The sequence below is a fragment of the Echinops telfairi genome, unplaced genomic scaffold (assembly GCF_000313985.2).
Source record: "Echinops telfairi isolate 266 unplaced genomic scaffold, ASM31398v2 ScPeMD7_7425;HRSCAF=8463, whole genome shotgun sequence".
Lineage (NCBI taxonomy): Eukaryota > Metazoa > Chordata > Mammalia > Afrosoricida > Tenrecidae > Echinops > Echinops telfairi.
The window spans coordinates 3,277,845-3,292,937 of NW_022111325.1; the positions used below are offsets into that span (position 1 = coordinate 3,277,845).

The 15,093-nt window shown below is 58.2% G+C and overlaps 1 protein-coding gene across 3 annotated transcripts in view; it reads left to right on the forward strand.

Moving 5' to 3' along the window:
• BCAN (brevican) overlaps positions 1-14,494 on the forward strand; it is a 17,528-nt gene extending 3,034 nt beyond the window's left edge. For 2 of the 3 annotated variants that reach the window (XM_004714713.2, XM_045298507.1), the window contains exons 2-14: positions 611-716; positions 1,312-1,686; positions 2,153-2,327; positions 2,606-2,733; positions 3,172-3,465; positions 6,839-7,060; positions 7,804-8,412; positions 11,420-11,527; positions 12,046-12,204; positions 12,746-12,828; positions 13,131-13,275; positions 13,483-13,673; positions 14,009-14,494. In XM_004714713.2, the coding sequence (XP_004714770.2) occupies positions 632-716; positions 1,312-1,686; positions 2,153-2,327; positions 2,606-2,733; positions 3,172-3,465; positions 6,839-7,060; positions 7,804-8,412; positions 11,420-11,527; positions 12,046-12,204; positions 12,746-12,828; positions 13,131-13,275; positions 13,483-13,673; positions 14,009-14,131 (2,697 nt within the window). In that variant the 5' untranslated portion in view covers positions 611-631 and the 3' untranslated portion in view covers positions 14,132-14,494. The remainder of the gene's footprint in view (positions 1-610; positions 717-1,311; positions 1,687-2,152; positions 2,328-2,605; positions 2,734-3,171; positions 3,466-6,838; positions 7,061-7,803; positions 8,413-11,419; positions 11,528-12,045; positions 12,205-12,745; positions 12,829-13,130; positions 13,276-13,482; positions 13,674-14,008) is intronic. The other variant, XM_045298508.1, reaches the window with a different exon arrangement.
• Positions 14,495-15,093: the final 599 nt, after the last annotated feature.

A 15,093-nucleotide genomic window follows, 5' to 3' on the forward strand; every position in this document is an offset into this window, starting at 1 on the left:
GGGGGAGGAAGTGAGGCGGGCAGCCGGGGTAGCTGGGCGGGGGGGTGCTGCGGAGGGGAGAGGAGAGCTGTGTGTTGCCGGAGTTCAGTCTCACAAGACCCCTTGGAGGAGCCGGAGTGGGTCTGGTGCCCAGGGAAGAATGGGTAGGAATGGAAAACTGGAGGGGTGCTGTGGGAGGAGGCAGCCCTGGGATCCAGGATGGACTCTGGCATGGGGAGACGCAGGGGAACCCTAAGTGTCATGCCACCAGCTTATGCTCAGAGCCTTTGTTGAGCTCCTGTGTGCCTGGGACTGCAAAGCACTTTCACAGCATCATAGCCTCGGAACAGCTTGTAACCTGGTGGTAGTGGGGCTCTTTTACAAGTCAGAAAACAAAGGCTCAGAGATGGCAAGGAACTTGCCTAAGGTCCCATAGCAAGTGGATTAAGACCCAGGTCCCAGCTCTGAGGAGGAATTCCTTGGCTGGGATATGGGGACTCAGATAGGCACCGTTAATAGTGGGGGGTGGGGAGACTGGGTTTTGGAGGCCAGGTTACGTGGGAACCCAAACCTATATGGGAGAGATCCAGGGAAGTCTGTATCAAGGTCTAAATCCATCCTTCCTCTTCAGATCCCTCCATCAGCCTTCATCATGGTCCCACTGCTCCTGTCCCTGCTGGCAGCCTTGACCCAGGTCCCTGTGGCCTTCGCTGACGCCCTGGAAAGGGACAGTTCCGGTAAGTGGTTCCACCCAGGGCCATGGTGTCTGTCTCCTGCACTCCCCTGTAGGTGGTAGGGAGTGGCCTCTTTTCTTACTCTAACCTGCCATGGATAGAAGAAATGAGTTGTGGGATCCTGGGCCAGGATGGGAACTTTGGAGAGAGGACTGGGGGCAGGGCCCTAGGATGTGGCACCCTGGGAGAAGAGCAGATGGAGTTGGGAGACATCCTGGAGGTGACACTGAAGGGGACGGTTTGGGAGACTTTGGGGAGAGGGCTAAAGCACACAGGGATGAGGTCAGAGGTCAGAGGACTTTAGAGAGGGTCCAGGGAATCCTGGGGTGAAACTGGGAGATTCGGGGAGCAAAGCAGAGGAATTCTGGGAGTGACATTGACCGAAAGATTTTGAGATGGGTCTGCAGGGCTGTGGGTGGGCCTGGGGACCCCACACAGGGCACAGCAGGCCTCTGGGGGCGGGGCTAGGAAACCTCAGGGGAAGACGGGGGCGGGCCTGGGGGGGCTGGGGCCAGATGTGGGGGCGGGGCTTGGAGGCCGGGGGCGGGACCAGGCCAGCGCACAGCTAGCGGCTGCAGCAGCCCTGCCCCGCCTACAGAAGACCGGGCCTTCCGAGTACGCATCGCGGGCGACGAGCCACTGCAGGGCGTGCTCGGCGGCGCCCTCACCATCCCGTGCCACGTCCACTACCTGAGGCCGCCGCCCAGCCGCCGGGCTGTGCTGGGCTCTCCGCGAGTCAAGTGGACCTTCCTGTCCGGGGGCCGGGAGGCCGAGGTGCTGGTGGCGCGCGGGGTGCGCGTCAAGGTGAGCGAGGCCTACCGGTTCCGCGTGGCGCTGCCCGCCTACCCTGAGTCCCTCACGGATGTCTCCCTGACGCTGAGCGAACTGCGGCCCAACGACTCGGGCATCTACCGCTGCGAGGTCCAGCACGGCATCGAAGACAGCAGCGACGCGGTGGAAGTCAAGGTCAAAGGTGACGGTCGGGCTGGGAGAGGTTTAGGAGGCCCCTGGGGAAGGGGGAACCTACAGGCCCAGGGGGCTGAGCAGGAGTTGGAAAAGCCTTAGGAGTTAACAGGCTTTTGTTACCTGCTCCCTCTCCCCAAGCAGAGAAAAAGTTCTACCCACGGTCTAACTCCAGCCCCTCGGGCTGTCGAGTGAGAGCCAGGCGAACGTTGGCGTTGTGTAGCGGGGGAGGGGCCCTGTGGTGTAAGGGTTATGAGTTGAGCTGCGAACCCGTGAGGTCAGCAGTTGAAAACCTCCCGCCGCCCTGGCACAGTTACAGTCTCAGTAATTCACCTGGGCATTCTACCCCGCCCTACAGGGTGGCTAGGAGTTGGATTGGACTGGAGGGCAGTGAGTACCCGCAATGGCACAGGGGCGGGGTGGGGTGGGGTGGGGTGGCGGGTGGTCTGTACTCAGGCCCATTCTCCACTTCTCAGGGGTCGTCTTCCTTTACCGGGAGGGTTCGGCCCGCTATGCCTTCTCCTTCACTGGGGCCCAGGAGGCCTGCTCCCGCATCGGGGCCCACATTGCCACCCCTGAGCAGCTTTACGCCGCCTACCTCGGGGGCTACGAACAGTGTGATGCCGGCTGGCTGTCGGATCAGACCGTCAGGTGGGCAAGGGGCTGACTGAGGGGGCTGTGGCCCACTGGCCGTATGAGGGGCTGTGTTGAGTTGGGCATACAGGATCCCTGCCTTGAGGGTTGAGGGTGGTCTGGGGGGGTGGGGGGGTGGCGGGGAGGGATTTGAGAACCTTGCTCCAAGGGTGAGGAAGGGGTGGCAGTTGAAGGTGCCAAGACAGGCAGCCGTCAACAATGAACAGTAAGCTACACAGCTACATGGAGAGGACCTGCCTTTGGGTTGAATCAGTAAGAGATGCCTCCCTCCCCAGGTATCCTATCCAGACCCCCCGAGAGGCCTGTTATGGAGACATGGACGGCTTCCCTGGGGTGCGGAACTATGGGGTAGTGGACCCGGATGACCTCTATGATGTCTACTGTTATGCTGAAGACCTAAATGGTGATTGGGAGTGAAGGGTCCCCAAGATAAGGAGCCTCTTCCCCAGCATTGTCGGGAGGTCTCCCTGCCGGCCCTGCTGGGAGAGCATTTGATCCATCAGGCCCTCACAGGGCAAGAAGATAATCCTCTTCCAAACATTGTGGAAGAGGCCACAGCCCCTGGCGGTCAGCTCTGACCCTGCCGCCACATGCTGTGCCCCACCCTGCTCCTCAGCTTCTCTGAACCTCCACTTCTGTCTCTGCAGGATGAGGATGCTGGGTTGGACAGGTTCCTTCCAGCTCCTGTGTGTGTGTGTGTGTGTGTGTGTATAGGGGGGCAAGTAGTTGACCCCATGTCAGATAAGGAGACAGAGACCTGGAGAAGCTTGCCTCAGGCCCCTGTGGGAGCCCGGGTTTGAAAGGGCTTCCTAGTAACCCCCCTTCCTCATCCCCCCCACAGGAGAGCTATTCCTGGGTGCCCCCCCAGATAAGCTGACATTGGAGGAGGCAAGGACATACTGCCAGGAACGGGGGGCTGAGATTGCCACCACGGGTCAGCTGTACGCAGCCTGGGATGGTGGCCTGGACCGCTGCAGCCCAGGCTGGCTGGCTGACGGCAGTGTGCGCTACCCCATCGTCACCCCCAGTCAGCGGTGTGGAGGAGGCCTGCCTGGCGTCAAGACCCTCTTCCTCTTTCCCAACCAGACTGGCTTCCCCAACAAGCACAGCCGCTTCAATGTCTACTGCTTCAGAGGTGAGCCCCCAGCCCCACAGAGAAGTCCTGCCCCAGCTTGGGCCCGCCTCCCTCAGGTCTGTACCCTTTGCCTGCAGGAGCCATGGGGGATACGGAGCTTTGCCATCCTTAGGGCCCTAAGTCTGGGCATGCCTCCTGGCTTGGTCTCATGCTGCTGTGCAACTGCCTCCCTGCGTCTCCCACCAGGAATCAGTCCAGGCTTTTCTCTTCCACGTTCAAAGTGAACCTCTTTCTCCATATTGCGAGGCCCACTAAATTCCTATATCCTGCCGGCTAACTCAGTGAGCAGAGATGACTGACAGTCTCTGGATCCACTGAGGGATCTCACCAGCTTCTCCACTGTTCCCAGGCAACTAAGAGCCCTGCCCAGGAGTGGGTGTGTTTCAGACCCTGAAGTTTGAAGGCGTATGCCTGATCGTTAACTACCAGAGGCTGGTGGGCATCGGGAGCAAGTTGGGTGGAGTTGGGTGGAGAGGTGTTTCCCTGCCTACATCTTGCATCGGGAGGTGAAGGGAAGGCAGTGCCTGAGACTCCCAGAGGCCCAGGCTCCAGGCCACGGGTGGCTGACCATCCGGGAAGCATGATCACACTTGGGATCCTGCAGTGCTGCTGCTAGGGTGGGGTACCGAAAAAGTAGGAGACACAGTCATTATCCTCAAGGAGCTCCTTCTCTGAGGCTGGAGACAGGGTGCCTCACTGCCAGGATGAGGTGAGCCCGAGAGAAAAGCGTGGCTTCCTTCGGCCCCTATCTGCAGACCTCTCTGGTCTGGGGCTGCGGGGGCGGGTGGAGAAGTGAAGTTGACATGAAGGTGTGTCCGTCTGGGAAGGATGCTGAGGACAGGACTCACAATGATAATGACAATGGTGATGGTAGTTAGTATTTCTATGCACCTTATACCAAGCACTGCCCTGCAAAGAAGCGCAGAAAGAGCTGGGGGGTGGGGAGGCGGATGGGAATGGAGAGGGGAGAGGATTACTGGTGTTGGGAGCAGGTGGAGGACAGGAGGTGTGTTTGTTTGACTTGAAGCAAGGCTCACTGGAGCAGGTGATGAGGACAGGGACGTCCTGTCCTGTCCTGCTCCACTGAGCAGACAGCCCTCAGGGAATTTCGTAGTCCAATTCCATCTTTGCTTCATTGGGTTTCTCCTCTCTGTTCCCTTCCCCAAAGGACAAGACAGTGCATCCTAAACCTTTCATTCCCTGAAAGGAGCAGACTCCAGAAGGAGAGGGTGACCCTCTCTGCCCTCTGGTCCCAGCTCCAAGTTCAGCTGGGGACTATTGAAGGTTCTTCCTATATGCTGCCCTTCACCCCGCCTGTGACAATGGCACCTGTCCCCTCCAGTTGAAGAATCTTGGGATATAAGGTGGAATGAATGGGATCCCTCATAACCTTGCCACCCAGCCCAGGGCCCCCAGGTACTGAGGCCACCTGGTCCATCTTTTGGCCTCCATCCCCTTACCTAGGGAATAGCTCTCACCTAAGCCTCTCTTGACCACTCTCCCTGAAGTGCTTCCCATCATTGTCTCTCTCTATTCAGCTGTATGTTGCGACATGGGAGAGTAAGTCAGAAAGTACTGCCGCCAAATCAAACTTCTGTTCAACAAAAGTATCAAAACATGAAGCTTTTATTTCTAGACGTATTCTCTTTCGTGGCCTATACATCTCTGAAGGTGGTGCTTCCATCTCTCTGACCCTCCCCCCATAGACTTCTGTGCTCTCTGACTTAGGCCAGGTCGAAAGGACTGCTTTGGCTTCCTTGAGGGGACACACATGGCATTTCTTTAAAATGCTCTTTGAGTTTGGGGCACAGAAAGAGGTTGGAAGGGGCAAGATTAGAACTACAGGGTGGAGAGGGTCTGGCTGCCCACACACTAGTCCTAGCACAGCCCTGGCTCCCCTGGGAGAAGAGCAGATACTTTGTCACAATAGGGGGAATTCCTCCCCACTTCCCTGGCCTTTTCTCACCAAGGCAGTATTCAGTCTTCTGTAAACTTCTTCCCAATAAGCCCCCATAGCATTCTGTACCCCTCGAGCAAATCGATGCAGATTCCCCCGTTGGAGTCCCCTCAAAGCAATATCCTGTGGTGATCTCTGCCTTGAATTTGTCCGACCTAGCAGATTCCCTTCAGCAGCCACTGTTTTGATTGGACCAGGCCCTCTGGATCGTATTGGTGTATCCAAGACTTGTCCCCCGTGATGAGGCATTCCTTAAGTCATCTTCATCAGCCTCACAGTTGTAGTATTAAATTAAAATGGTGAAGAGGTGGGGGGCCAGCCCCCACCGCTAATCGCGGGTTCAGTAATACTACTTCTGGGTTCAGTAATGCACAATTGTACGGTTGAGATATAGAAGTATTATATTAAAGTCATCGAGAGTATGAGAGATAATACAATAATACAGTGAGACATATTACATGGTAGCACTGCTCACCTCCGCCCCGCTTGGTGGTCCTCATGGGGGAGAACCCGGCTGCCAGAGCAGGAGCAGCCACCCTCGTCCACCTCCCTCATGGGAGCAGCCCTCCTGAGAACCAGGGAGCCTCCTTATTTATTGCTAACCACGCATCATATCACTTTAGGGGGATCTGATTACAGAATCATACATCACAGAAAAGGGGTAATGCAATTCATCCTAGAACAAGTTTGACGTGTCTGGTATCTCCTGCAAATAAACAGACAACTGCTATCCTCATCAGAAGGGAGTGGGCCCTACTTAGGGTGAGTCAGACTATACAGTCTAGATGGCTGATGTTAGGGAAAATAACCTCTGACCTACTTTCGCTGACCGCCTAGTGAACAGTCATTCTCAAGCTAAATCTGGCATATATTTTGGGGAGACAACTTAAGAGAAATCCTTCTGTTTCCCACACACAGTCTTGCTTCAAAGATGGATGGAAAGACCAGCTCTTCAAGCCAGCTGATCCCCCACCTCAGTGTTGTTATTCAGTACCTTTTTGCTTTCCATAAGGTACCTAATGAGACCGAGGCAGACGGATTGCTGTGGGGACTCCTTTGCACCCGTCCGCTGATTGCAGACACATTTGTGTGGAATAAACCCAGCACGTACGCAGCAGAACGTTGGAGCAATACTTTTGTACTTGCTCTAGTGTCTGTGTGTTCCTTCTTTGTGTGCAGACTGTAGGACAAGAAGCTTGTCATTTGGGGGCTTGGGTGGATACATAGCAGAGACTTGGTAGTGATTGAGGACAGTGTCACCCGGTCCAGAGGACTTCTTGGGCCCTGAGGGAGCTGCCCAGGGAAGGTGTGAGAGAAGATCCTGGTCTCCGACCGGCTAGCCAATGTTCTCACACTGCAGGCCATGACTCGAGAGGGCACCTAGTCAGTCTCCTTTGGGCATTTTCCTCCCAACAGACTCTGCCCAGCCCTCTGCCATCCCTGAGACCTCACCCCCGGCCTCTGATGGATTGGAGGCTATCGTCACCGTGACCGAGACCCTGGAGGAGCTGCAGCTGCCTCAGGACAGGGTGGAGAGCGAGTCTCGTGGGGCCATCTACTCCATTCCCATCATGGAGGAAGGAGGAGGCGGAAGCTCCACCCCTGAAGACCCTGCAGAGGCCCCTAGGACCCTCCTAGGTAACTTGAATCATTTATCCTGGGGAAGTCTCCACCTGAGAGAAGTTGGCGGCAGAAGGGGCCAGCCCAGGTTGACTGCATGATTCTGCCCCATCCTTTCTCAGCAGCTCAGTGGGGCATCTCCCCCATCCCTCTCCCAACCTTCATCCTTCCAGCACATTCCACCCCCAGTTCTCTGGGAGGTCTTTGGTTCATCCAGCCTCTCTCAGCCGCACTGGCAGTCTCTGTTGCAGAGTTTGAAAGCTTGGACAGGCCTGGAAACGCTCAATTTAAGGAGTTACACCTAGGAAAACCGTTCCCTTTCTTTGGCCCCTCCTCCTTGCCTCCTTAAATAGAGTAGTGGTTACAAGTTGGGCTACTAACTGTGAGGTTAGCAGTTCAAAACCACCGAGGCAGAAAGATGAGGTTTTTTTACTCCTGTAAAGCGTTACAGCCTCTGAAACCCACAGAGGCAGTTCTGCCCTGTCCTATAGGGTCGCTATGACTCATTCGTGACTGATGACAGGGAGTTTTCTGGTTTTGAGAGAGGAAAGGGAGATGCAGCGGCCATGCTGCTGGCTAATGACAGAGCACAAGGACTTCTCCAGTCTCCCGCCACCCTGACTTGAGCTCTCAGGAAGTGGAGCAAAGAGGCCTCACCCGCAGCCCCCCCCCCAGCCCCACCTTTCCACCCCGCCCTTTCCTGCCTCCTTTCCGCTGTCGGGACGCTGTCCTTGGTGCTGAACCCTCTGTGCTTTGTACAGAATTGGAAACCCAGTCTATGGCACCTCCCATGGGGTCCTCGGAAGAGGAAGACAAGTTGTTGGAGGAAGAAGAGAAATACAAGGAGGAAGATGGGGAGGAGGAAGAGGAGGATGAGGCCTTGTGGTCCCGGCCGAGCGAGCTGGGCAACCTGGGCTCAGAGGCACCTCTCCCCACTGACCCTGCTCTGGAGCAGTCACCATCCCAGGTCTCTCCACCAGCGAGGGTGATCCCACAGGCTGGTGCACCGCCACAACCTGGTGCGGGGTCAGAGGCTCCCAGGCTCCCGAAGGTCCGTGGGCCACTCACTGAGACCTGGCCTACTCCCAGGTGGGAACTGGCGTCCCCACCACCTTCCACACCATTTGGGGCAAGAGAGGTGGGGGAAGAGACTGGAGGCCCTGAGCTGTTTGAGACCCCCCGAGGAGAGAGTGAGGAGACAGGGAGCTCCGAAGAGGCCCCTTCCCTGCTTCCAGCCACACGGGTTCCCGAGGCCCCCTATGAAGACAATTCCGGAAGAACTGCCCTGGCAGGGACCTCAGTGCCAGCTCAGCCAGTGCTGCCCACTGACAGCGGCAGCCGAGGTGGAGTGGCCGTGGCCCCTGCATCAGGTAACTCTGCTCAAGGCTCCACCTGCCTCCTGACCCTCCTCCTGTTTCTCCCTTTGCAGCTCTGGGTCACTTGACCTGCAGTCCCATAATCCCCATCGCCCCAGACCCTTCTGTCCTTTCTCCTCATTCTGTAACCCACTTCTACCTGTGGGTCTCCAGCCCGGGACACCCCACCTTGTGACTTCCATTCTCACTCTCTAACCCTCACCCTGTGACCTCCAACTCCACAATTCCCACCCTGTGACCCTCGGCCCCACCTCGGACCACCTGGGACCCTTTCCACCCCTTGGGACTCTCATCCACCTCCCAGGGCACCCTCACACTCTGCTCAGGGTGCCTCCCTCAACTGTTGCCCTCCTCAGGGTGCAGGCCTAGAGGCACTGCCCCTCCACCCCCACCCCACCCCCCGCCTGTGTGCCACCCCCTCCAGCTGCCTCCCACTGACATCAGGGACTCCTGGGATTCCCTTTCCCAGCGACTGGATCCCAGGAGTGCCCCTAACCCCATGGAGCCTTAAGTGACTACTTCTGTGAAGTATTTTTTTCGACTGTTTCATGGAAAACAAGCCTCGGAAATAAATCTCTATTAAACCACTTTATAACCCAAACTCGAACCCTCTGTCTCCACCTCCAGCTGTCTGGTCTTTTCATTCCATGGACCTGTGTCCTAGGTCACTCTCGGATGCTTCTCTGTCGTGCCATGCCCCTCCCACAAGCTTTCTCTCCTCCTCTCTGTGTCTCCGCCTCCTCAGTCTCCCTCTGCCTCTTCCTTGTTCATCTGCTGCCACATCCTTGCCAGTGCTGGCATCTAACAGCCCCTTCCTGCTCCCTCAGCTTCTCCTTGCGCCTGTCCACACTCTCCTTCCCGACTGCTGAGATCCCACATAGGACTGTCCATAGGATGGACCCCAGAGAGGCCCTTGTCAGCCCGGGGGGGCCTTTCGGGGCATGTAGTCCCTCACTGCGATGGGAAGGCACTGCACACCCAGGGTGTGCCTGTGTGTACTTGCATCCCTATCAACCCATCCTGGCTGTTCCCACAGGGGAGTTGGCTGAGGTCCTCTTTGATATGCAGGCTCATTCATGCCTGGCACCCTGTGCCCCAAACTTCCCAGCCCTGCTTCTCGGCAGGGGTATGACCCCTAACTGTTCATCCCACTGCCCACATCCCCAATCCACCCCTGCTCCACTAATCCCTGCACTAATGACCACTCCCTCATGCCAGAGGGAATGGCTTCACCCACCCAGACCCAAGGATCGCAGAGTCCCGAATCCTGGAGAAGACTGGAATCAGAGATGGTGGACAACTCAGAGGGGCAGGCCGATTTGAGCTGGGTTCTGGGGTTGGAGAGGAACCCCAGTATGTGGGGAAAGTTGGGCTTCCCTGTGGAGGTCCCTGGAAAATGCTTGGGCCCGCCCTGCCCCACACTTCTTGATGGTGCAGCCTGGGCTGGGCACTCCTGCATCTCACCCCAGCTCACTCACTTCCAACTGCTGGCTGCCTGCCTAGCTGGCCTTCAGTACCATGGGCTAGGGAGGGGGAGCACCAGTGGAGGTCTCTGCTGTGTGTTAGTGACTCCAGCCTCACCACCAGAGCAGACTGGAACATGAGGGAGCGCGAGGACCCCTGGTCTGCTACTGCAGCAGAAGGGAAGGGTATCAGAACTAGAGTCAGGGAGGGAGGACAAAAGAAAGCCTCAGGAAGGGTTTTTTCACGACATTCAGGGTGTCCTGGACTCGGGTCTGCGGCCCTCAGCCAGGGGAGGGACCTGTGACTTGTCCCCCAGGGTTGGATGGCTGGACAGGGAGGAGCCAAGAGGAGCAGCAAAGCAGGAGGGGCCTTCAGGACTAGCCACCTCTGTGGGGCCTGGTGTCTAATGAGTTAAATAGAATGCCCCCCCTCCCTCCCCACCCCTTTGCCCAGGAGGACAGACCCACAGCTTGGGAGAAACCATTGGCAGAGAGGAGGTGACAGGGGCGTGGGCTGGATTAATTTTAACTAAAACAGCTAGGTCATCCCAGCAGAATTCCTTGAATCAACTCCAGCTTCTTTCTGAATCCCATCAACAATGAGATCTCAGGCCAGAGTGAAGCATTGTGGGCCTTGGCCTCTACCACTGGGCACGGGTGGTGCTGTCTGAAGGGTCCCACTCAGGGAAGATCTTAACGTGGGCTGAGGGCCCTGACCTGCACTGTTAGCCTATGGGGCCACCTTCCCTGGGGTCATCCAAACTGCAAAGAGGCTGGAGGATGGCCAGTGCTCACCCCAGGAGCCAGAGGGAATGAGTGAGCAAGTCCCAGGTTGGAGAGGGCAGATAGTTTAGCCACTAGGTGGATATGTACAGCCAAGTCCAGGCTTTCAGACAAGCACAGCAGGAGGCCAGGGAGCCTGAGGAGAAGTGAACTAGAGAGCGGAGGAGGCAGTCTGAGGAGGGGAAGATAGAAGGGGAGGTCATATGATGCTGAGACAAAGCTGAGTAGGTCCCTGGGAGGGTGTGGATCTCCACTGACCTGCCCACTGGACAGTGCAATGAATAAGCTCCCCTTGGGCCACACAAGTCCTAGGTCCCTGAGGCAATAAGGTCAGACCACACCCCACTGTTGCTATGACTACTGTCTTAAGCCCAACTGGAACAAAGAAAGCTAACATCCCACCCCCGCCCCGTCCGGGGAGAAGTGACCTGCCCAAGGTCATGCGGCCTAACCAGGAGCCAGATGAAAACCCCAGCCTCAGGACTAGCACCCAGTATCTCTCCCCCAGAGTGCAGAGGGTCCCCCAAGGCCGCTGGACACTTCCCTTCAGTCTTCTCGGACTGGGTGCACCCTGGTCGGCCTGAGGACCGCCCACACCGGGATGAGCCAATGCTGAAGTGGTGGGGGAGGGGAACCAAAACTCTGGGCTAGGCTGTGAACAGAAGCCGATTCCAGGGTGAATTTTTAGGGTGCTGTGATAGCTCCCAGGCTGAGGTAGCTGAGCTGTGCCCCACCTCACTCTATCCCCCTCTCAGGTGACTGTGTCCCCAGCCCCTGCCGCAATGGTGGGACATGCTTGGAGGAAGAGGAAGGGGTCCGCTGCCTGTGTTTGCCTGGCTACGGCGGGGAGCTGTGCGAGTTTGGTGAGTGTGCTGAGGGACCTGGGGGCGGTGGGGAGAGGTCTAGAACCTGGGTCCTGCCGCCTGTGCTAGTTCCGAAGGCACTCTCACTAATAGGCAAGTCACTTCACCGCTCGGTGCCCCAGGCTCTACTTATCTGTTAGCTGGGACCCAAATGCCTCGCTCGGGTGTCCCTGGGACAGGCGAGCTTAGCACACTGCGGGCATTTCGGAGCCACTCCACCCGTGCCAGTTTCCATTCTCCGGGGAAGAGAGGTGGGCACCAGTCCTTGGAGGATGGGATGGAGGAAGACAGAGGCTCAGGCTTACATTCCAGCCTTCCACGTACGGGGACCCGAGCCGGAGCACCCCTCCGCTCCTCCGCAGCTCGGGCTCCCGCCCCGCCCCCCACGCGTTACCAGCTCCGTAGCCCCGCCCCCTCGATCGGCAGCGGTGGGAGGAGCCAGGTGCCCCTGGAGGGCACCAAGCTCCTCCCGGCTGCGGGGGTCTTGCGTCACAGTGGCCGGTCCTTCCGTGCCCCAGGCCTCCGCTTCTGCAGCCCCGGCTGGGATGCCTTCCAGGGCGCCTGCTACAAGCACTTTTCCACCCGGAGGAGCTGGGAGGAGGCCGAGACCCAGTGCCGGCTGTACGGCGCGCACCTGGCCAGCGTCAGCACGCCGGAGGAACAGGACTTCATCAACGGTGGGCGGACGGGCACCCCGCCGTGCGCGCACTCGCGCGCGTTCCTTCGCGCAGCCCTACTCATTAATTCACGCGCCCATTACTTGGCTCGCCTCTTTCCCCCACTTTTCCATTTTCTCCTTACCTCCCACTCCACGCTGGGGAAATGGGGCTCTGGCTGGAAAGGGTTTCGCCCTCAGGAGCCTGGCCTTGTCTCGTGAGACCCGCTGTCAGTCCCCGTCAGGCTCCGCGGCTCTCTGATCTCCCTTCCGCCACCTGTACTCGAGTCTTCCCGAAAGAGTGTAGTCCCTCCCCAGTGCATACCCTTTCTAGACTGGTTGGTATTTCCCCCACGACCACCCCTCCCACCCCCACCCTTGGCTCCTTTCTGTCCCAGATGCAGAAGCTGGCGGGAGAAAGGAAAACTGGGAAGCGCGGGGGGCGGGGGGCGGGCGCTCCCGGGGGAGGTGGCCTGCAGGCCGCTCGATAACGGAGAATCTCTGCCACCTGCTGGCCGAGGAGCTCACTGCACACCTTCGTCTCTCCTACGGTCATTCTCCAGATCGATACCGGGAGTACCAGTGGATCGGGCTAAACGACAGGACCATCGAAGGCGACTTCCTGTGGTCGGATGGGGTCCCTCTGGTGAGAGACCCCAGTAGCCCCTCATGTATTCTAGTTATCTCCCTTGAAGCACTTTTGCCCGTTATCCCTCAATCACACACACACACCTGTTTTACAGCCCTCCCCCCCTTCTCCCTGCCCCCCTTCTCTTTTGTCTTCCTCTCACTTCCCCTCCAGTTCCCACCCTCTCCCTGAAGCCAAGCTTTTTCCCTAATTCTTCACCTGCCCTCTCCTGGCTTCCCCAGGGCTCCCTCTCTCTCCAGATCCCCCAGGGCCCTATCCCTCAATGCTCCCCATTTCTGAAGCTGCCCCCTACCCCCCAGCTCTACGAGAACTGGAACCCCGGGCAGCCTGACAGCTACTTCCTGTCTGGAGAGAACTGCGTGGTCATGGTGTGGCATGACCAGGGACAGTGGAGCGACGTGCCCTGCAACTACCACCTGTCCTACACCTGCAAGATGGGGCTGGGTGAGGGGACAGGGAGGAGAGGGAGCTAAGGGATCCAGGAAACAGATTGTGCATGCATAGCAGAGGGTGGGAGATGCCACACCCACAGGTCTGCCCCAGACCCTGCCAGCACTAACATTCTGTGGGTCCACTTGGGACCCCCATTCTTTTTTTGTATCGGGCTGTGACTCACTCCTCTCCACTCTTCCCATGGCATGCCCCCTGCAGTGTCCTGCGGACCCCCACCAGATCTACCCCTGGCTCAAGTGTTTGGCCGCCCACGTTTGCGATATGAGGTAGACACAGTGCTTCGATACCGGTGCCGGAAGGGTCTCACCCAGCGAAACCTGCCCCTGATCCGCTGCCTGGAGAATGGTCACTGGGAGCCTCCGCAGATTGCCTGTGTGCCCCAAAGGCCTGTGAGTACCCTGCAGGAGGCAGACGGGCACACTAGCCGGCAATGGCCCCGCTCTGCCCTCCCAGCTGGCTGGGTAATCTTGGAGTAATCACTGCCACCCTGGACTCGCCCCTGCAAGGACAGTGGGACTGGAGGCTCTGGGATCCCTTCAGTGCTGGTACCTGAGGATGCACTGCCTCCCAGGCTGGCCAGTTAAGGGCTGAGCCAGGGTGGCTAGTGTTTTGATGAGGTCAGGGGTCAAGGTACAAGAGGAGAGGAGCAGAGGGCAGTCTCTGAGAGCAGAGGGTATGTGGATGGGGTGGGGGCAATTGTGACCAGCATGTGTGTCTTCTTCAGGCCCGAGCCCTGCGCCCAGTGAAGGCCCCTGGAAGTTCCCCGGAGTGGCTGCTGGAACACAGAAAGGCCCTACTGCCTCATCCTTCCAGCCCTAATTCAGGCCCACAGGGGGCAAGGCCTTGAACACTGCTGTGCCCCAGCACTGTCCTCTCACCTACCCAACCCTCCCTTGTGGCACAATGTTACACAGTAACAGAGGCGGAGCTTGGGTCCAGGTGACAGTGCCTCTTCATCTTCATAGAAACACCTGGTTTACTCAGCCCAGCCACCCCCCTCCCACCCTTGCCCTCAGGTTTTTCCCTCAGGGCAACGGGTAAGTCCCTAAGTGCCTCGACTGCTCTCTCTGGATGCCAGCACGCCTGTCCTCTCCACTCCCCCAAGGGGGCACTGTGACCACGGAGTCTGGGTTTCCAAGAGCATGAGATTGCTGGATGGAGCACTTTTAAACCAGCAGGAAATAAAACTGGGCTTGAGCCCTGAAAGTTTGCCGCCCCGTGTGTGTGTGTGTGTGTGTGTGTGTGTGTGTGTGTGTGTGTGTGTGTGTGATGCCCAGCAAATATGTGTGGCATGAAGGGACAAGGAGTTGGAGACGGGCAGCAGGATGTTTGGAAGGAGATGGAGCAGGTAACTAGAGTGCCCTAGTCAAGCGGACCTGGCCGAGAGGAAAGCTGAGAGGGGGACACGCTGATACCCCCGTTTGAGGGTTCTGAGGCTGCTTATGGGATGTGAGGCCATAGGGAAAGTTACAGGCATGGCAGCAGAAAGCCCAGAGGCTAGACTGGTGCGGGCACCAGGGATCAGCACATCGGCCTGAGAGCGCGGCGTGCGCATGCGTGTGGAGGTGGGCGGGAGGAATGTGGAGTCCCGCGGTTCCGCCAGGGGGCGCCTCGGGCCTGCTTTCCCAGGCCTCCGGCGAGGAAGTGGGGGGGGGGGTCGCACTTCCGGCCGGGATGAGAGGGCCCTGCAGGCTGTGAGTCAGCAGAGGTTGAGACGGTGAGGTCATCGTTGAGAAGTGGAGAGAGAGAGTGACCAACAGGGTGGGTGTGTGCGACGAGTAGCGAGCCCTTCCGTGGTGTGCCCCATCT